The sequence below is a fragment of the Phyllostomus discolor genome, chromosome 5 (assembly GCF_004126475.2).
Source record: "Phyllostomus discolor isolate MPI-MPIP mPhyDis1 chromosome 5, mPhyDis1.pri.v3, whole genome shotgun sequence".
In the NCBI taxonomy this organism is placed as follows: Eukaryota; Metazoa; Chordata; class Mammalia; order Chiroptera; family Phyllostomidae; genus Phyllostomus; species Phyllostomus discolor.
The window spans coordinates 7212486-7234187 of record NC_040907.2 but is presented as its reverse complement, the minus strand read 5'-3'; the positions used below and the strand labels follow the sequence as shown (position 1 = coordinate 7234187).

At 52.9% G+C, this 21702-nt stretch overlaps 1 protein-coding gene and 1 long non-coding RNA gene across 4 annotated transcripts in view; one reads left to right on the top strand and one right to left on the bottom strand.

Moving 5' to 3' along the window:
- Positions 1-19341, bottom strand: part of VPS13D (vacuolar protein sorting 13 homolog D) — a 226359-nt gene extending 207018 nt beyond the window's left edge. For all 3 annotated transcript variants that reach the window (XM_028511940.2, XM_036025326.1, XM_028511941.2), the window contains exons 1-9: positions 19232-19341; positions 16144-16316; positions 10517-10594; positions 7765-7955; positions 7587-7667; positions 4701-4817; positions 2170-2274; positions 614-784; positions 77-177 (exon numbers count right to left, since the gene is read on the bottom strand). In XM_028511940.2, the coding sequence (XP_028367741.1) occupies positions 77-177; positions 614-784; positions 2170-2274; positions 4701-4817; positions 7587-7667; positions 7765-7955; positions 10517-10594; positions 16144-16240 (941 nt within the window). In that variant the 5' untranslated portion in view covers positions 16241-16316; positions 19232-19341. The remainder of the gene's footprint in view (positions 1-76; positions 178-613; positions 785-2169; positions 2275-4700; positions 4818-7586; positions 7668-7764; positions 7956-10516; positions 10595-16143; positions 16317-19231) is intronic.
- On the top strand, positions 18372-21025 carry LOC118500514. Its single transcript, XR_004903065.1, has 3 exons — positions 18372-18673; positions 18852-19002; positions 20267-21025. It is a non-coding gene; the product is annotated as an uncharacterized LOC118500514 (long non-coding RNA).
- Positions 21026-21702: the final 677 nt, after the last annotated feature.

The window sequence follows — 21702 nt, the reverse complement described above, 5'->3', positions numbered from 1 at the left end:
GGTGTTTCTGACCTCCACAGGAAAGAACAAAATGCTACGACACGCATCTCCCGAGCGGCGACCGGCGCGCCCTTACTTCTCAGAGACGGCCACTCTGGGCTTCCACTTTCGAAACTTCACCTGCCTCTCCTTCCGCTCCAGCTCCTTGAGGAATCCCATGACTTGCCGGTATTGCAGCTTTTTATTAGAGATTAAGAGATACTGGGTTAGAAGTGATCCATTCCTCTTACCCAGGTGAGACGCACATCTAACGAGAACGATTCACGGTAGCCAGTCCCCCGAACTGAAACCCAGTGTGACCCGTGAGACGGAACCTCGGCATCAGCGGCCATTCCCCCCTGCACACTGAGGTCGTTCCGTGGCGACAGGCACCATGCTCTCGAGTTTGCTCGGCGCTCGTCAACGCCGACTCAGAGCTCACGGGCTCCACGCAGTCCGACTGCAACACTGCCCATGCACTCTGCCCGCCCCCAGAACTCTGGGCACACCTCCCTCGTGCCCGTGCTCCCCACGGGGGCGCGGCGGAGAACTGAGACCCCTCTGCCACCACGCTCCTCCACCCCAGTCCCCGTCCCGAGGCGACAGCACAGAGCACCCGGCAGGGAGGGGGCACCTGAGAGAGCTTCAGGGGAATGGTCTCCAGCTGGATGTCGCATTCAATGCGGGGCGTGTGCCGAGACCGCAGAGGCTCCTTGGAGCAGTTCCTCTTTAGCAGGGCCGACGCGCACACGGGCTCCAAGATGTAGCGGTGGCCGCGGCTGTCCATGCTCCTGCCCATGGCCTCCTGAGTGTCGCGAGAACCTCTGTCACTATCGCAAATGTTTTCAGGGCCAAGTCACATGCCCGTGTGCATACTGCCTCAGACTCCAAAGACAGGCTGAAACTGGGATCTACAGCTCCCCGGCACTTAAAAATCTTTATTTGTATTTTTTACTGAATAATACATTCATGTGGTTTAAAACGTAAAAGCAAAACAAAGTGAAACACCTCCTTCCTACTCCCACCCTCCAGCCACCTAAGTCCCCTCCTCCTCAGTGCCCTGAGGCACCAGTAGTGCCAGCGTCTCCTGCGACCTGCCGGAGGCATCTACGTGTATTCAGACAAACCCATAATTTTCTGGGGTTTTTAACCATTTTTACGCAAATGGCATGCACCCTGTTTTGCTACAGTTTTTTAAATGTAACGCTATATCTTAGAGACTATCATATATTCATTTCCGCCCTTATTTCACAGCTGTCTACTGCCCTAGTGCATGGAAGCAGAATGTTTATTTAATCAAGACAGCAAAACAGAACTGTGCCACACGACAGCACGCAAGCCGATGATAATCTTGGGTGGGGGGGGGGAGCGAGTCCTTTTTCTGTGTCACTTAAATCACCTACAATGTCCTCACAAAAAGATTAAACTGAGATTTTTCTAAATCTTCACAAAACAGTAATACTTTATATCTAATTTATAATGACCTTCTAAGTGTTTTTTAAGGAATGCCACCAAAGGCGAAATGTCAACATCAGCATAAGAAATCTCTTCTTTAAGAATTAGATCCAGCCCTGGCTGGTGTAGCTCAGTGGATTGAGGGTCGGCTTGCAAATCAAAGGGTTGTGGGTTCAATTCCCAGTCAGGGCACATGCCTGGGTTGTGGGCCAGGTGCCCAGTAGGAGCACTCCAGGGTCAACCACACATTGATATTTCTCTCCCTCTTCCTCCCTCCCTCCCCTTCTCTCTAAAAATAAATAATTAAAATCTTTAAGAAAAAATAATTAGACCCAGTGCTTTGTTCGCTGGAAATCCGAATGCCTGCACACAGCAGCTAGCGGCATGGACAACTACAATGTATTTGATGCGTGTGGTGGATGCTGTGCAGCAGTCAGAAGCAATGAACTAGAAGTACAAACAGCCACACCGATCCATCTTAAAACACAGCCTCACGTGAAAAAAAGAAAACGAAGAAGTCTATAATGCAACATACATGTAAAACATACACAAAGCACTCCATATTGTTCTGTCACATACACAAGTACCTCAAGCAACACACGTGAGAGCAGGTGCCCACAGAGGGGGCACGGGGACGGGACGCGGAGTCACAGAGGACGAACTCCTACGTGACACTGACCCGGCACCGCGTGACCCCAGCGCAGCCCCGCAACCAGGCCTCTGCCAGCAGCATACCTGGAGCTCCCCCTGCGGCAAATCCCCCAGTAACGTGCAGTCGACATCCCAATAGACGCTGAACTCGGCCACATCTAACTGTTTCTTCCGCATTAACTTCTGCACCTGAGGGAAGGCAGGGACGAAAACGAGATGGCCCTCTTTACTCATGAATGTATTCATTCGTTCAACAAGCCAATTGTGAAGAAGCACGCATCAGGTGCTTTGCTCGGTGCTGGGGATCAAAACCAGACTGAAGTATGGCTTTGCTTTCCCGGAGTTCGGGGAGAGCTCACTGAGGACACGCACACGCAAACGACTGTGATTGGGCAGAGGGAAGCGGAGGGAGACTACGTAAGACGCCGTGAGCAAGCAAAGAGAAGAGGCACTGCGTGAACGAGCTCCAGAGATGTGCCAGCTTCGGGCACAGGGCTGGCGGAGAGGACAGGGCTGGGACACATGTCAAAGCGCAGGGTCGGCGACACAAAACACCTGGGACCTTCAGAGGACGGTGAGCCCGTCCACCTGCAGCGCTGCCCATGTGGTGCGGGGGCGGTGTCTGCACGTGTGCATCGGCACGTGAGGAGTGGGGCGTTAGGTAAGTGCTCCTCCCCCAAAATAGCTTCCTCCCCCAAAAACACACACATTCTCCCAAAACCTGTGAATGGGACCTTATTCGAAAAGAAGGTCTTTGCAGATGTAACCAAACTGAAATGCAGTCAGACGGGGTTAGGGCGGGGCCTGTGGTGCCCTTATAACAACAGCAGACACACAGGGAGAAGGCCATGTGCAAAGCAAGGCGGAGACTGGAATGAGCATCTACAAGCCAAGGAATGCCTCGGCCACCACCGGAAGCAAGGACAAAGGCACGGAGCAGTTTCTCCCTCAGGGTCTCCCAGAGAACCTAGTCTGCCACCGCCCTGATTCTGGATTTCCGCCCTCCAGAACCAGAGAGAACACATTCCTGTTGCTATAAGTCATGCAGGCTGTGATCCCGGTTGTGGCAGCCCCAGGACCCTGACACACCAGGAGGACAAGTGCAGGCCACGCCAAGGAGCTCGGAGCTCACACTTGAAGGGACAGGCCATGCGGGTCTGACGTAGGTACGCATTGGGACCAGGCATGTGTTTTAGACACAGAACTCCGGCCACAGTGCAAGGCAGAGCTCCTCCCGGTGTGCCAGAGAAAATCAGTCAGGAGCGGGTCAAGGGCATGAGCAAGTGTCTAGGCTCCAGGTACTTTTCAGAGGCAGCTGGTTACCACGAGCTAGCCACCTCCAGCCCCAGGCAGCCACATCCATCGGCCCCCGCGTCGGGTACAAATACTCCATTTGTCTTCTGTGTGCCGTGACGTGGGAAGGGTGGGAAGCGTTGGTACAGACACAATCCAGAGTCTAGGACGGGAGCCAGGAGGACCCAGAACAGGATGTCTCGTCAGCCCAGGCAAAAGCCGACAGAATCCTGAACTTGGGCACTGGCCCTGAGGTTCAGGGAAGAGCCATATCTGAGACGTTCTACAGAAAAAACTGGCAGGGCGTGATGACCGAATGGATTTGGAGGCTGAGAAATAAGAAGTTAAAGGACAGGCACGCGGCTTCCAGAGAGCAGGGTGGCGGGTACGGACACGTGCCCTGGGGCGGGCGGCAAACATTGTCTGCAGACCGCGGGTCTCTGCGGCAGCCACGGAACGCCGCCGCCACCGCCGCACGGGAGCGGCCTCGGACAAGAAACGACGGGTGGGTGGCGACCCGCTGCACCTTCACTCTCAGCACCAGGCAGGGGCCCACCTGGCCCCCGGGCCCCAGCCCGCCAGCCCCAGCCCCAGGCCAAGACACCCTCGCTGAGACGCCCCCGCTGCAGCCCTCTGCACCTCAGCACCCCCAGCAGGGCAACGGCGGTGACGGAAAGTTAATGAGGACTCAACGAGCTCAGTCACGAAAGGCACTAAGAACAGCGCCTCACACAGAAATGGGCTCGCGAGATGTCAGTTTTCACTTGTTCGGGCGTCCGGGGCCAGGCTGGAGAATAAAGGGGAAGTGTGGGTTTCGGGAGAGCCAACCGGGAGGATGGGACATGAGGTGGCCGTCTTGGTTTTGACAAGCCTGCAACTTCCTGGAAGTGTCCGCGTCCACAGGCGGGCAAAGACCGAGAACGTGAGGGCAGCAGGGGTGTGGAGGACGGAGTCCAGCGGAAACCACCAGCAGACACCCCAGGCGGTAGCCGAAGCTATGATAAACGGAAGGAGTCTGTCTGCCGGGGGGGCACCTGCATGAGAAGGAGCCTCTCTGTGCCTCAGTTTCTTCGTGTGTGGCACAAGGGGCTGCACCCACATTCAGTGTGTGAGTGACACAACGAAAGGTCAGAGAAAGTTAACTGCGTTCCCCATGTCAGCACATTAGGTCTGCAGCACACAGGTGCGACGCGCGTGCCAGCGAGAGAACACGCCGGGAAGGAACGCAAACTCGTTTACAAAAGACAAAACGGCAGAGGGCAGAGCCCCAGACTCCCCAGAGCCACTGCCTTCTGCCTGGTCCGGCCACAGTCCACACTCACCGGCTCGTTCACGGCGTTTTGCATGGACACGTTCTTAATGCAGATGCCAAACGCGAAAGGATGGGAAGGATTGGTGACGCCATCTTCGAAGCGCAGGTGAACGTCCTGAATCTTCAACTGCGAAGGGGGGAGAAAAGACGAGCAGCTCAGGACAGGTGCTGCAGGCAGGGGCCTGGAGGGGGGAGTCAGGCTGCCCCGGGGCCACGGCAAGTAAACCACAGCTGGCACTTCATTCGCACACGTCACGCGCATGCCCAGTGTTCTCCACGCCTCCCAGAGCTACAACCACACACTGGACACAAACAGGAGAGAGCTACGATACTCTCAACAAATCATCCCAGGAGGCACCTTAAGGACACAACCAATGAAAGTAACAGCATTGTATCCAGATAACTGGCCCTCCCTCCATTATGATATCCTAGTCTTGCCTCTGTGTCCCCATGCCAGGACACAGGGACAGCAGCAGGGCATGCGCTTTGTACCTATTATTTACTTATTTCCCCAACCCCTAGACCCCTATAAGCAAGCTACAACAAGGGCGCTCTGCTTCAGTGAATTAAAAAATAAAAACAGAAGGTGAAAAGACAACCCACAGAATAAGAGAAAATGTTTACAAATCACATACCTGATAATGGACTAGAATCGGAATATGTTTTAAAACTCTTACAACTTAACAATTAAAAAAAAAACAAATGTTTAAATGGGAAAGGATTCTGATAGACATTTCTCCAAAAAGGATACGTAAATGACCACTAAGCATGGGAAACGAGGCTCAGCAACATTAGCCGCTAAGGAAATGCAGATCAGAACCACAGTGCGACGTCACTGGCACCCACTGGCGTGGCGATCATCAGAAGACGGACGTAGCAAGCGCCCAAGAGGGTGAGGAAATGCGGAAACACTTGCACGTCAGTGGCAAAACTGTGACACTGAGCAGCCTCAGCCTCTTTGGAAAACAGTTTGCTAGTCCCTCAAAAAAATTAAACCTACAGTTACCGTACGACTCAACAATTCCGCTCCTAGACAAACAGTGCTCAAGAGAACTGAAGGCATGTTCACACAAAAATACACACAAGTGTTCACAGCAGCGTTATTCCCAGTGGCCAAAAAGTGGCACCCACCCAACGCCCACCAGCTGACGAGCGAACGAACAAAACGCAGGGCACCCGGAGTGCTGCAGAAGCTCTCGGCAGGAATGGTCTGTCCAAACCCCTGCGCTAGGGACCGACCCAGCCTCCACACGGCTCCCTCAGCCTGAGGCTGTGTCCCTGCTGGGACAGTGCAGCCCCTCTCTGAGCTCCTGCCCAGCCTACTCAGCTCCAGTCTCAGAGCGCCTGTGGTTGCTCCAGGGGGGCTTACAACGGTGAATCCTTTCCCTGTCCCTTTGAAATGCGTGACCTCCTACAGCTCTGGGACATGAAGGCCACCCCTCTGAATGCAGTCCTCAGGAAGGCCAGGGCCTCCTCTCCAGCCCCCGCCAGAGGACAGAAGCCTGGCTAGCAGACACCGGTCACCTTTACTCCCATCACCGCCCTGTAAGTCCCCACCTGAGCCCCGCCCCCACACAGCCGCACTCTCCTTCTGAAAGGCCCAGTCACCTCTGTGCAAATGGGAATGGGGCTCTGTTCTTCCCCCCCCCCGTCAGCGGCCACTGTCCCACTTTGTTTATCTCCGACAAAGCACACAAAGGAACAGATTATTCGGTCACAAGAAGGAATGAAGCACTCCCAGACACCACACAACACGGATGAGCCGTGATGCATTACACTACGCTAAGGGAAAGAAGTCAGACACAAAAGGCCACAGAGCGGAAGACTCCATTTATGTGAAATACCCAGAATAAGCAAATCCACAGTGAGAGTAGATTTGGGGTTGCAGGGGGCTGGAGGGAGAGGGGACTGAGGGTGACTACTAACTGGGTACAGGGTTTCTTTGGGGAACGACAAGCATCTTCTCGAATTAGATAGTGGTGAGCAACGCACAAATTTGAAGATGTGCTAAAAACATTAGATTGTACACTTTGTGGTGTATGAACTAAATCTCAACAAAGCTACTATTAAAAATAAAATAATACTGATGAATTTTTAAGAACCAGTGACAGCTTAAAAAAAAGTAACTTCCTGAAGCAGAAATTGAAGTAGTCACCTCAAATGTACCGATCTTCTCATCAAAGCCAGGAAACCGACAGCCTCGGAGCAGTCTGGGGGGAAGCGGCACACCTGTGTCCCCAGGCGCCCCGAGGGAACCTGGGCGCTAGTCAGGACGGGCTGACACAGGACATGCATGAAAATTAGTGTGGACGCTGACCTGGTTTTTCAGGACAAAACAAACTGTGACGGAAAAAGACAAGACAGCCGGCAGCGAGCACTGACGCTCGTTCACCGACACGTCAGGGAGAGGTCAGACACCGCAGTGGCAGTTCACGGATCACCCCGTCGTCAATGAGACATGAGACACCACACATCCCCCCCTCGCTCGTTTCACTGACGAAGAAGCTGAGAGCAGACGGGTTGGGCGACCTGCCCTGAAACTACAGTCCTGAAGCCTTGGGTGACCTGGCTTCTTGGGAACTAAGTCCTTCCGCAGGCGGGACTCCAACACTCAGAAAGAAAGCGAAGTGAAACGAAAACTCCTCCTCACACTAACTGAAGCAGGAAAAACCTGTGCGCCTAGACCCCGGACCTGGGACTGGCTTTTCAGGTTCACCCTCGGACACCGCCTGCCAGAGGGCACACCTGAGCAGTTGGCCCTGCCCCCCCTTCCCCCAGAGCACAGCCTGCAGCAGTGAGACCCGTGAAAGATGGACAGCCGGGAAGAGAGATCCACCTACGCCTGGGAAATAAATCCCCCTCGTGCGTCCACTTCATACACGTGGAGAGGGCTCACCTCAATGTTCTCCACGATTCTCGTAACTACCGAGGCGGTGACTGAGTACCAGTAGGACTCCCCTTTCTGCTGGCGCTCGTTCTGCAAAGAAAAGAGCCAGGGTCAGCCGGAGCCGGAGCTCTGCCCGGGGCCGGGTCTCGCCATGCTGCTCCCGTGGGCAGGAGGACCTCCGCCTTGCCTTCCATTTTTCCTCCAGGGCCTGAAGCAGGGCCTTCTTGCGGTCCCGTTCCAACAGCTTCTCCTTCTCATCGTTGAAATCCTGGACTTTTTCGGGGGCTCCGACCAAGTGCAGGCTGGAGATGGAAATCACCCAGGGGTCCACGTGGGGGCGGTAGAAGGGAATCTGCAGGGTCGCCTTCCCAATTAAGCCTAGGAGAAGGAGCCGGCTCAGTAAATTCCTGTGCTCGTCTTTTTTGATCCTTTCTGTTTTTCTGTATTCTTCTAACTTTCTTTAAGGAGTATGACTACTTTTACCTTTTTTTTTTTAAGTTAAGAAAACAGGCCACGGGTCCTTGACGGGTGAAGCAAACATTAGCAGGCTGAGACCGGTAAGAATTAGGCACCATAACTAGAAGCTGGGTCTCTGTCTCTGGAAACTACCTCTTCCCCACCTGGACTCATGTCTTAAATTTCCTTGGGCTGTCCTTCTTGCCCCCAAACCTGCATGAGCCCATGTGCACAAAACTCATTTCCTGTCCATCACCGACCTGCTGGCTGACAAGTACGCATTCGGCGTTATCAGACTTCCAATGAGTGCACCTGAACGTAGGACGTGCACCTGAACGCAGGCAATACTGCAGTGGCATTCTGCAGAGGGAGGATTCTGACCTTCTGTGGGAACTTGGGCTGATGGGAAAGCTACCGTTTCCAGCCAAGCCTCCTTCAAATTCAGTGTCTCAGAGGCAAGGCATCGTTCGCTTGGGAATAATGCATGAGAGCATCTGAACCCTCCCGGGGGCTCTCTCAGAGACCCCTCTGAAGGCAGCACAGGTCTCAGAGTGTGATCAGTGCCCTGTAAGACCGAAATTCAAGGGGCATTGATCTGTTGTATACAGCGGTGCTCCAAAGTAGGTTAGTAATAATAAATAACAATACAAGAAAAAACTTTCACATACCCACAATTGTAAACTTACTTTTGCATACCCCCGTATTTAATGTAAAAGAATATCATAACAATGGTATTTTTAATGATAATACCAATGATCAACTATGTAATCCAGTACCAAACTAAGAAATTTACAATAATTTGCGCTGGCTGGCGTGGCCCAGTGGATTGAACGCCAGCCTGTGAACTAAAGGGTCGCCAGTTCAACTCCCAGTCAGGGCACATGCCTAGGTTGCGGACCAGGTCCCCAGTTGAGGGCACGTGAGAGGCAACCACACACTGATGTTTCTCTCCCTCTCCTTCTCCCTTCCCCTTTCTCTAAAAATAAATAATAAATCTTTTTAAAAATTTACAATAATTTTTTTAAAAATTTTTAATTTGGAAGCCCTGGCTGGCATAGCTCAGTGGATTGAGCATGGGCTGGGAACCAAAGTATCGCAGGTTCAATTCCCAGTCAGGGCACATGCCTGGGTTGCAGGCCATGACCCCCAGCAACCACACATTAATGTTTCTCTCTCTCTCTATCTCCTTCCCTTCCGTCTCTAAAAATAAACAAAATCTTTTTTTAAAAAAAGCCCTTTAAAAAAATCTTTAAAAATTTTTTTTTAATTTGGATTTTATCTAAAATATAAAAATGTGCTTTTTATATTTAATAAAATTTATAACTGAAACATGCCAATTTTGACAGCAAAGAATTTTAACAATAATTAGTGTACGGTTGCAATTTTAACCAAAATTAATTGGGGAGAGAATATATAATATTTTAATAATTATATGACTGCAAATACAACTTGTCAGGTTTCATTTAATTTTTTGCAGAATAAGCATAAAAATCATTTTTTCAAAAAATTTTAGAAAACATCAATGTTTCCCAAGAGTCTCTCTTAATCCCTTGGTATTCAAACAACAACTCTTTGGAAGCATCTTCATTCTCAAGGGTTTTCTTTCAGATTCTAACATGTCGGTGCCTTTGCTTGCGACTCTGGCAGGCCCCCCACCCCTTGAAAAGACTTCAGGAAAGCCTAAGTCTTTTGCAAGGTTTCTAGTCTATTTCACCCAGCAACTGACCTGCACTGTACTTGCATTTTATTGTGATATAAGCACCCAAAATATGGGGCAGACTGACAGCAACAGGCTACTGCTGAATGATGGGGGTGCCCGGACAGGGACTAACTTTACAAGTGGTCATTCAATGGTCATTCATTTTTATTCCACAGCGATTCTTGCTTCCTCACCACACCTAGTAAATGCCAAACTCCTACGTAATTGCCAACGTCCATTGAGTGTGCCAGGCATCGTCGGAGTAATTCTAATGTATTAACTCAGGTATCCCCCTCCACAACCTGCGGGATGAGGAGGCGCGCAGGGCAGGGAGGGAGCCTCCCCAGGCCACACAGCCAGAAAGAGGCGGATACGGAGCACACACCCAGGCGCACTGTTCCCGAGCCCACTCTCACGCAACAGAGTAAACTTCCTCAGTAATACCTGTGGTGACTTCTCCGAAAATAACCCCCTGCATCTAGAACACTAGTTCTCACCCTTCAGTAAACACGAGAATCAGTGGAGGTGCTTATTAAAACGCAGGTTGGATGGAACACCCTGGGAGGTTCCTACTGGGTAGGTCTGAGGGCCAGTGACCTCCCCTGCCCCCACCCCACAGCCACCCTGACATTAGTGGCCCAGGCACCACGCTTTCAAACCGGATCTAAACTCTGCACTTCCCACCCATCCTCCTCCCAGGCAAGGACAGCCAAACTCAAGGGCTTTCAGTTTCGGGTCCCCAACGAGCTACTCAAAACGGCCCCCTCTCCTCCGCTCCACATACCGGCTTTGACTTCAAATGGTAATTCCAGTTCTTTCAAGGCATCTTTCTTTAATGGCAAGTTTTCTAACTCAACAGCACCTGAAAAAATAAACACAATGTCACGTGGCTGCCAGAGGGGCGGGGCATGGGGGGGCTGGGGGAAAGGTGAAGGGACTGACGAGTACACATCAGCCAGTTCCACATCAGTCAGCGGCGGGAAGCACAGCACGGGGTAGCGTCAACAATGCTGGAAGGACTCTGCATGGCGTCAGGTGGGGGCTTGAGGTATCTTGGGATCACTCTGAAAAGTATATAATTGGCTAACCACTGTGCTGTACGCCTGAAACTACTAATACAAGATACTACTGAACATCAACTGTAGCTGAAAAATAAAATGATAAGAAATTAAACAAATAAAACAGCATCATGACATGTTCGCCCAGCGAAAGCGGCAGATGACCACTGTATGCCAGTCACTGCCGGTTAAGGGGAAAGTTGAACTAGACTGGAGCTACAGAAAGCCTTGTGGGGTGCAGCGGGGGGGATGGGGGGGCACGCTGCCAGCCTGTGGGCCTCATCCGTACTGATTTCCCCACCCTCCCACTCCCACACATAAGTAACAGCTGAAGGTGACCCCCAGACGAAGGGTTCAGGCAGAGACCTAACTTTTTCTGTAATGAGCCAGGTTGTAACTATTGCAGGCATTATGGTGTCTGCTCCTTTTGTTTTTTCTTTTGCAAGCCTTTAAAAACGCAGAAGCCGTTTGCAGCTCATACTGGGATTGGGCCAGAAGGCTGGTTTGCAGGCCCCCAGTTCAGAGTAATGTGCGCCAGAGGCCCGTGAACACCCCAGTCTCCTGGGATGAAATGCAGGCTCCTCGGGCCCCTGCCCAGACATCTCTGGGATTGAAACACAGAAGTCTGCCCTTTCTAACGAGCACCCCCACTCCCCCACCCCGCACCCCCCCAAGTGGGTGTATTACACACGACCTCTGAGAGACTGTGGGAGGTAAATGAAGCTGGCCACCGAAAGGAACTGCACTCTCTTCCGGAAGGACCAGCTCCAAGGCTCTCCCTGCACCTCCACCTGCAGGGGCAAGAACCAGGCAGAAGGCACGAGTCCCCTGCAGGCCCGCCCTCCGCAGTGACTTACACCCTAAAGGACGAGACGCCTCCAAGCAGCAGCCTAGACCTCTCACCGCCAACCCCCGGCCCCCGACTATGAAGACGTTAACTCGCAAACATGTGCCGGTCCCTGTCTGTGCTGGGCACCGCGCAGGCCCCTGGGAACACAGAAAGGGGAGGCAGGGCCCCTGTCCTCAAAGAGCACGGGAGACAGGTGTTATTTTTACAGAACTGTCTCCGCCACACAAGGCCACTTCTGAGCCACTGAAATCCACCTGGCGTCCACCATTCCCGAGAACGAGCAGCACGGACAGCCACCCCGAGACCAGCAGCCAGTGAGAGAGCCCGAAGCAGGGCAGGCGAGCCCTTTCCTCCGAAGACGAACTAATGCGAGACGCTTGCCTATCTTTCCCTCCGGATGATGGTGCGAGGCTTGCGCACCACTGGCTTCTAAGGAGGTATTCACATCTAGTAACTTGGCAGATTCTGAGCAAATGCAGCCAACTTATTTCTTAGACTCTTGCAGGAACAGCTGCGGTATGGCGAATCCACATGACCTAACCCTAACCCCTAACCAAAAGGAGACGGCAGTGACTCCAGAGCCCGAACAAACTGCGTTTCCACACTTGGGGAGGAAATGGTCACGGGTGGCAAAGTCACAAAACACGTTCTGTATCCGTTAAAACGGACTTAAAGGAAGGAAAGTGTGTTGTTTCTTCTTCCTCTGAGGAGCAGCGTTTGCAGTTCGAACCGTCTGCCCTGTTTTCCAATACCCGAGTCTGTCTGGAGGCAGCCGGGCCTCCGTCTCCCTGGCATCGCAGGCAACCCACGCCGTGGGAAACTAAAGAAGCGGAACTCCGGAAAGTGAGGGAGACGGTCTGGAAAGGAGCAGGAATGGGGAAAGAACAAGAAGAACTGGGGGCTGAGGCAAAACCGCAGCAGCCACGGTCAAAGACCAAAGGCCTCCTACTCCCTCGCCCACTCGAACTGGCTGCACAACTGGCCCGGCTGGGAGAGGCCCCACCCCCGGGGGCCAGGCCTAAAGCAGCCAGCACAGGTGAGCAGTTCACAAATGACAGTGCTGTCCATGTACTTCCGGGTGGGCAGTTTGCAGGCTTATTCCTGGACACCTCCATCACCCAGAATTCCTCCTCTCAGACTGGCAACAAGTGCAGTCACCAGAACTGGAGTGAATTTCGAGCCTGGTCGTTTGTCAGTAATCGCTAATGATCACCGAAGCCTCTTCCCTCAGCTCCAGGTCATTTAAAAGGCCAAAGGAAGGGGATCTAAGTTTTGGGTCACAGATACACAGACGTGCCCACAGCAAAGGTCCAGCTCCTTGGCAGGGCACTGGCAACCACCACCTTCGGGCCCCAAACACGCCCTGCCCGGTGGCAGCCTTCCGCATCCGCTCACGCGCTTCATCCGACCCAGGGCACGGTGACCCACTCGCACCCCCACTGAAATCCTGCTACGCTCCTCTCAAAAGCTGTCTCTGTAACAGCTTTCCCAGAGTCTCAAAGACAGGAGGAGTAGCTCCTCTCCTTTGTACCCCACTGCATTACGCCTAAATGTCCAGCGGTAACAATTTATACTGCCTTGGGAGACCGTGTGATTTCTGTCTCCCCAACAGGGTAACAGCGAGCTCTCCAGGGGCGGGGACTGCAGAGGTGGAGGTGGATCAGTCATAGTAGCAACAGTAGTAACAGCTATCGTGTAGTGAGGTCTCACTGTGTGCCAGGCACTGCCTATGCACGGTATCATTCGGTCCTCACGACAGCATGAGGAAATACTATTCTCCACTCCATCCCTGAGATGAGAAAAACGAAGCTTAGAGGACAAGCAGTTCACTCAAAACTCACAAAGCTGGCAGGCGATAGTGCCAGAGTTCATACCAGATCTGTTGATCTCGGGTGGTAAGAGGGAAAGGGGTGAAGAGGCGGCCTAGTAACTTTCAGTCACAAACAGCTTTTAAGTGGTGCAACCGGGGTGAGCTCCCACGCCTGAGTTCTTAGTATCTCCTACAGTCTCCCTCCGGTATCATTCCATAACACAGAGCTCTGCCCGAAGCAGGTGCTCAGCAAGTGTTTGCTGAGTGACTGCGCAAAATCGTATCAAGTGCCGTCTCTGTCCTTCCACCACTCACACGCTGATGCAGCATTTTCATTACTTCTAATATATATGTGCACGATCTACCTTCCAAGGCCAACCACCCACCAGCCCGGCACATGGGACGACCGTGACGACGGAGGGTGGCAGCCCCTGGTGATTGAGAGCTCACTCCCCATGTGCCCAGGGCAGTTCCGAGCTCTCCGACGGAGGTCAACGTGTCTAGTCCTCAGGACCTCATGAGACAGTCAGTATTACAGAAAGGGAGACTGACACTTGAAGGGCTTGAGGGATCTGCCCCAGCTAGGGGTGAATGGAGGAGCCAGGATTCAAAACCAGTCTGGCTGCCCAGTCCCTGCTCCTGACCACTCCTCTGCAGCTCCCAAAGCACCTAGAACAGTGAACGCGGCAGATGGACTGAAATGCCATCCCCGGGCACTACTAACGGGAACTGTGTCCTCGAGATCAACAAAGCGTCACCACCTGTACAAAGCCGTTCTCAGCACACTGTGACGCCCCAGCCCTCTTCGGGCCGAGCACTGCGGTGTGCTCCGGGTCCTTAAACGGCACCAGACAAACGCTGGTTGCAAAAGTGAAAGCATCTTTTTTCTTTTTAAGATTTGATTTATTCTGAGAAAGAAGGGAAGGGAGGGAAAAAGAAAATGAAAGAAACATCAATGTGTGGTTGCCTCTGGCATATCCCCAACTGGAGACCAGGCTCGTAACCCAGGCATGTGCCCTGCATGGGAATCAAACTGGTGACCCATTGGTTCTCAGGCTGGTGCTCAGTCCACTGAGCCACACCAGCCAGGGCTAAAAGCATCTCTCTGTTCTGCAAGGAAATATTCCTTAAATCCCACAGGTTCGTTAAATGCCATAGAGAACACTTAAAAAAAAAAAAAAAGAAGCATAGAGAAGCAGTTTAAAGCACCAGAGAGATACACACAGTTAATAAATTGTTATTTACTCATTTCTTCAGCAAACATCCTCTCCCCTGTTGAGAGAGCCAGCTCTTTCGTTAGCGAGGCTACACCTTGCCCTTCTCTTTCTGGGCCCTGGCACCTGCCCGGTACCACCTGGGCAGCTTTGTCGTGTGTCTGAGAACTTCAGCAAGTGGCCATAGGGGTGAACTCGACATGACCATTGTACTTGGAACACATCCTCCCCCCAACGGACTGGCCACTTTCACTTTTCATTTACCAGCTCCGTCCAAGGACAGGAGGGAAACAGGAGACTAAGAAAGAACCCACTTCTGTTTCCAACAAAGAGGAAGGGATAGCAGGTGTGCCGTGACAGCGCCTGGGGCCTATCGCCGCCGGCTGGAAAGACCTGGAGAGCCACACCTTGGGGGACAGGGGAGCCACCGGCTACACTGCCCCCTGGACCCCCGCTGTCTCCTCTGACCTGCCCTGACCCATGGGCCAGAACCACGCCCCAGGAGGCTGAGGTCTGCACCGCATGGGCGGACTCCCGCCCACTCTCTGCGAGGCCGCAGGCTGACTTCACCTCCTTCCTCTAGGTTCACTGCAGGGTTCCACTTTGAGTTGAACAAAGGAAACTTAAGTGAAAACAAGGAGGAGGAGGAGGAAAAGAACAGCCTCCCAGTCCCACCCAAATCACCAGACTGCATTTACCAAGGACAGGCCCACGAAGGCTAGAACGTCTCAAGCTTTCAGCACCTTCCCACCAAGCGGGACAAGGCCTCAGGAATTCCGTTGGCGCCGCACAGGACACGCTGGGACACCCGGCTGGGTGTCTGTTATACGCCAGCGGAAGAGGAGCTTCAAATGTCCCTCCTTCCACTCCTTACAGCAGCCCTGGGGAAGGGCACTGCCCTCTTTCTCCACAGAAGCTGAGGCCCCAAATTTCCCTGTCCTTACATCCATTGTCGCTGCCTCCAGAAAGCTTCATAAGGCTAAAAGTTACCTGGAGTAAAGCACACTCACCAGTAGTATAGTTTAAAAAAAAACAAAACAGCCCTGGCTGGCATAGCTCAGTGGATTGAGCGTGGGCTGGGAACTAAAGTGTCTCAGGTTCGATTCCCAGCCAGGGCACATGCCTGGGTTGCAGGCCATAACCCCCAGCAACCGCACATTGATGTTTCTCTCTCTCTCTGTTTCTCTCTCTCTCTCTCTCTCCCTCCCTTCCCTCCCTAAAAATGGATAAATAAAATCTTAAAAAAATAATAAAAAAAACACCAGTTCCCTAGAATCTACAGCAATACAGCTACGTACTTAAGCTCCCCTGTAATAATAATCGGTGTCATATGGGAGACATTATTTCCTTTTACACGTACTTAATAAAAAGCCACCTGAGCATCGTGCTTTGTTACTCTCAACACGACAACGAGACTACAGAAAGTAGGAGTGCCATCTGCAGAGGCATTCTGTACCGGGAAGAGACACACGCGCTCACCTTTCAGAAGCGCAACAGAGAGCTGGTCGGTGTTCAGGTTGTTGACGTATTTCCCCAGGTAGGTGTTGAGAACCCAGGCGACAAGCCCTTCCAACATGACTATATCCCCAGGACAAGGTGCCTAAAGATCGCCGATCATTCTTTACTTCTCTCTCTCATGGTCACGGAAGAATCTGGGAAAGAAAAAAGGGAAAAGGAAATCAACGAAAAAAAAAAGATTTTCAAAGCCGATTTTCCCTACTTTCTTTAAAGGCAGATGAATCCAAAGCACACACTTCAGGAAACATGGGGTGAGAAGCATTGCGAGGTGTCGTTAGTAAATGAAGGGCCAAACCAATACATCTGCATTTCGATGTGATGCAAGAAACAGTCACTTGCAAATTACCAAATATCACCTACCATTCCAAGTCGTGTTCCCTTTTCAATGTAACTGATCGTCAAACTGCCTGCTTTTAGTGACTCACCCTGGGACGGCAGGTTCTCATCCAGGTGTGAGTTGGCAAGGTCTAGAGATATTTTTGAGTGTCAGGAGTGGGAGGCTGCTACAGGCGCCTTGTGGGCAGAGACCATGGATGCTGCAGACAGTCCCCGGCAGCCAAGGGTTATCCAGTCAGCAGTGCCGAGCTGAGAAACCCTGTCCTGGATTAAGGCAAAAGTGCACTGAGAGATTGTATCGAACTTCGTCCTCTGCAACGATCCTCTTTAAGCCTTCCCTAACTCTGTTGTGCAAACCTGTTCATCGGGATCACTTGTGAAATGATGTAAGGGAGGGCGGAAGCAGTGGGTTTGCACTGTTCTTCCATGTCCCGGAGCTGCACCGCTCGTACCTGATGCTGACACGATGAACAGTCTCAGCCAGTAGTTACAAACACCAGATCCTCTGGGTCCAGCTCCAGCGTTTACATTCTGTACTAAGTTACTCCTGCCTATCGTTGCTATGAATAATACCCGGTGTTTATTGGTATTACAAAACACATACACATTTTTAGTTTTACAGAGAGTTAACACGAGGGAACCTGAGATTCCAAAAGTGCAAATGAGCCCCCAGGTCCCTCAGCGAGCAGGCCCCGACTAGAACCGCGAGCCCCAGGTCTCCTCACCCTGAGCCGAGGGTGTCAGAGGGTGTCAGGCACCGGCCCGTCACGCTGGACACTCCAGATCTGCCGAGGCGCTTCCCACTTGGAACCACCCTCTCAGGATCCCTTCCAAGCACCCTGCCCTCCTCCAGTGAGTCATCGCAGTGCCAGGAGATACACTGAACACGACTGAAAGGCTCCCACACCCAACAGAGACCCCAAGCACGAGACCCAGCGAGAGTTAACCTCCAGGAAGGACTTGTGTTTGTCAAGAGCGCTCTGCACTTCCCGGCAAGACTTCCAGGCAAGACTCTTTGACTCGTTCTCAACGACAGTAAAAATGAATGGGTAAATAAAAAGCATGTGGTGAAGTGCTCATTTCTTTCCAAAGACTTTTTTAAAGCTACATTTTATGTGAAACTAGGAATCTACTGAAGGTTACTGGATACACGGATTTATTAAAGAACAGGTGCCAGGAACAAAATTTTTACAATAATGTTTCAGACTGACTTAAAGAAACATTTCTTTATTTTCACTTCAAACAAGGAAATTTGTGACAACAAAATGTGCACCTGACTAACCTAGTCTCCTGTTGCAGGCTCCCAACGCACTCGGGCAAGGTGCCCAGTCAGAGCACTCTTTATTTTTGAAGTCCCTTCCACTGATCTCAGCCCTAATTGCCAACACACTCTCTCTGTGAAGCGCCAACTCCAAACGCGCTCGCAGTGAAGGGAAACAACCGTCAGTTTGTACACAAGATCAGGCCCTACTCTACTCACCCTGAACGTGGAAGAGTGCAAAACACAGATTAAAAGCACGGTACAACGCCCTGGTCAGTACCCTGAGACCCAAGCCAGAAAGCATTAGCTCTGCTAAGCACCTAGACCAGGCTTGAAGCCACTTCGTGGATTCCCTTAAGGAATCCGGTGTCAGGAAGGGCCCGCCAGACTGGCCGGAATCCCGAAATGTTTACGCGCAAGTCCATCAGGGATTCCAGGCAGCTGCCTCGCACTCACCCCACGCTGGCCTCCCCAGTCGGTGAGGCAGGTGACACCGGGGATCGGCGCTCAGCCCACGGGCTGAGCCGGGTGACCTTGAGCCAGGCCCCTCCCTCCAGCGGCGGCCAGAGCCGGGAGTAGGAAGGACTGGCAACTGGACCCTGGCGCCCCTCCCACAGGCGGCGGGACTCCGTGTGGCCGGCCCCGGGGAGCTCAGGGATAGGGAGCGAAAGGGGGCCGGGATGCCAAGCCCAGCGTCCAGAACGCGAGGCTCCCACAGCCCTCCTGCCAGCTCCCTTTGCTCTCACAACCCTAAGCTCCGCTCCAGGGGACGGAGACCCCACCCCCCGGATGAAGCGCTGTGGGAACGGCGCCACGATCCCATACCAGGGAGGAGGAGCTCAACCGGGGCGTGACCCCGGGAGGCAAGGGGTAGTGGCAGGTTTGAGGTCTAAGGTCCGTCCCATTGCAGAGCGTGACCCCAAAAGGCTGGTGAAGGGGGTGGTTAAGATACTCTGGAGAACTGACCGGCGCCCCATTCTTGGGTGTTGGGTTGGGGGGCTTGCACACTGGGGTCCCGCATTGAGACCAAGGGTCGGAGGTAAAATGTAAACTGACACCGCCCCAATCCCAGGGTGACAGGCTGCCAGGACCCTAGAAAAGGTGCCGGTTCCGGCGGACCCTCGGACTCCCCAGGACACGGACGCCGGGGTCCCGGGAGGCTCACGCTGTCCAAGCCTGTGGCGGGGGTGCCCGCAGGGACTCGGACGCAAGGATCCCCGGAGGTGAGGGCGGGCAGGCTGCGCGCCGTCAGAGGCTCGGACGCCCCAAGGCTCCCCAGAGGATTTCCGACGGCCGGAGGGCCGGACGCCGGGCCCGGACTCCGGGAGCCGTGCTCCCTGCGGGCGGGGCCCGACCCCCTGGTCTGAAGCGGAGCGGGAGCGGCCGACCGCCGGCCCACGCCCGCCCTACGGTCCCCCGCCCTGCCCGGCGCCTCCCCGCCTCAGCTCGTACCCGTCGGTGTCCCGGGCCGCCCGCCCAAGCCCGGCACTGCGCGGCGCTTCCTCTCCGCCGCTCCTCAATGGCGCTGCAAGCGGCGCTCCGGCCCTCGCCGACTCGACCAATCGAGCGGGCGGCGCGCCGGCGCCTGGCCAGCCGAGCGCCGAGTCATCGAGGAAGCGCCCCCTGGCGCCGGCGGCCGCTCCTGCAGCGGAGGGCGGGGCCCCTAAGGTTCGGGCGCAGACAGTAGTGGAACCCGGGATTCTCCCTTCTACAACGCCCTGCCTTCCATCCAACCCTCCCCCCTTCTACAGTCAGGTCTCCACTTAGCAGCCGCCCGGCTGTTTAAAACGTAATTCAGACCGTGCCCTTGCCTGCTTAAAACGGCCTCTCCCGTTAGGCTTAAAACCCGCTTCTTCGCGGAATTGACGCCAAGATGCTATTGGATTGGGGCCCTCCCTATTTCTGCCACCCTTTCCCTGGCCCACACTGCCACAGCATCCTTCAGGGCTGGCCTCAGGACCTCACATTTGCCATTCTCACTACTGCCCAGTAGAAAGGGGATGCAAGCTACATAGTGATTTTAAATGTACTGAGTTGGTACTTTTTTTTTTAAAGGGGAAAAGGAAAAAGTGAAATGAATAATATATTCTATTTAATCCAGTATATCCTGAACAGAAAAAAAATTATTATTAAGAAAATAGTTTAGGTTTCTTATAGTACGTTTTTGAAATCTGGTATGTATTGTGCACTGAATGACACTTCTGAGTTCAAACCAGCCTCATGTCAAGTGCTCGCTGGAGTATGTGGCTAGTGGCTGCAGAGCAGCTCTGACCCAGCTCAGAGCAGGGTCAGAAAGTTGACTCCTTCTTGCTTCCAGTGTTCCCCCTCCACCCTACCTGAAGTTCCCCTCATCTACGACCCTGTTGTATTTTCTTCACAGAACGGAATGCTACCTAAATTATTAATTTGTTTACACATGTTATCTTTCCCCATTCCAAAAGTTCCCTGAAAGCAGAGATTTTATCTGTTTCACAAATGTTTCTTCAGCCCCTAGACATGACCGGGCACAGAAAAGACTCCACAAAGGTGCAACGAATGAATGAATGAACAGGAATGAATGAATGAAGAGGAAGAGGGGTACTTCCTCTTGCACTGTCACCGGAAGAGCACCCTAGCTCATTAAAAGTCAGAAAATGCAGGGCACAGGACAGCAAAGTGGCCATGGTGTATTTACCGAAAAATTATCGGCCATCATAATGCTGAGCTCGTGGGCTGACTCACTCCTCAGCAGGATCCGGGTTCCTCTGAAGTGGCATCAGCCTGCCAGAGCCTCCACACGGGCTCCCCGAAGGGCTAGGGCGTGGCTGTAAAATCCCTGCGCTCCCCAGTCAGAAAGGAGCCCATCAGAGCCAAAGGAGCCAAGTCCAGATCCCCCAGCTCAGAAACACCTGGCTGTGCCTGAGGAGTGTATTGAAAGAGGCAGGTGTCGGGGCACCATTCACTCAGCCAGTACTACCTCAAGTCCCTGTGCCCTCGGTTTCTTATCAGTCGGAACACACACGTACCATACGGCCATCCCACCCCGAGGTATTTACCCAAGACAATGAGGCCACACGCATGCACAGGCTTATACACAAATGCTCCTAGCCGCTCCATTCACAGTAGCCAAAACCTGAGAATTATCAAAATGTCCATCAGCAGGAGAAGGGAGAAACAGATTGCGATTTACCTCCACGGTGGAGTACAAGTTGGCGATGAAAAGGAACAAACTACTGATTCAGGCACCAGCTTGGAGGGGGAAGCTCAAAAGCACTAGCGTTGAGGGGAGAAAAGAAGCCAGACCACCAAAGACCACGTACTGTGGTGATTCCATGCCTATGACATTCTAGCAGAGCCCTACCTGGAATGGCACGAGCAGATCCCTGGTGGCCAGGAGCTGGGGGTGGAGGGAGGGGATTGCCTTGGGAGGGGCATGAGGGCACGTTTCAGGGTGAAGGAACGGGTCTAAATTGGGGTTTCTGTGGTCACAAGCCTGTTTACAGCTGTCAAAATTCATTGAAGGGTGCACGTAAAGTTGGTAAATTGGTAAATTTTCCTTAAATTATTCCTCAGTAAAGCTGATATTAAAAAAAAAAAAACAAAAAAACAAACAAAAAAAACCCCCTGCCCTCCTAGGGCTCACATAGCAGCAGGGGAGGAAAGGCAGGCAATGAGCAAAGGCAGTGTACGTTGGCGAGGAACCCGATGGTTCTAGGGGCTAAAGAGGAAAATAACGCTGGGAAGCAAGGGAGGAGAGGGGGCATCTCATTTTACAGGTGTGGCTGGAAGAGGCCTCCAGGAGAAAACCTGGCCCCCAGGGCTGAAACTCAGTGAGTCTACAGGAAATTCCAGATCCCCAGGTGATGCGTTTGGGAATGCAGAGCTGGTGCAAAGGTCTCATGGTACGGAAGGGGAAGCGGAGGACAGGAAAGGGGCAAAGACTA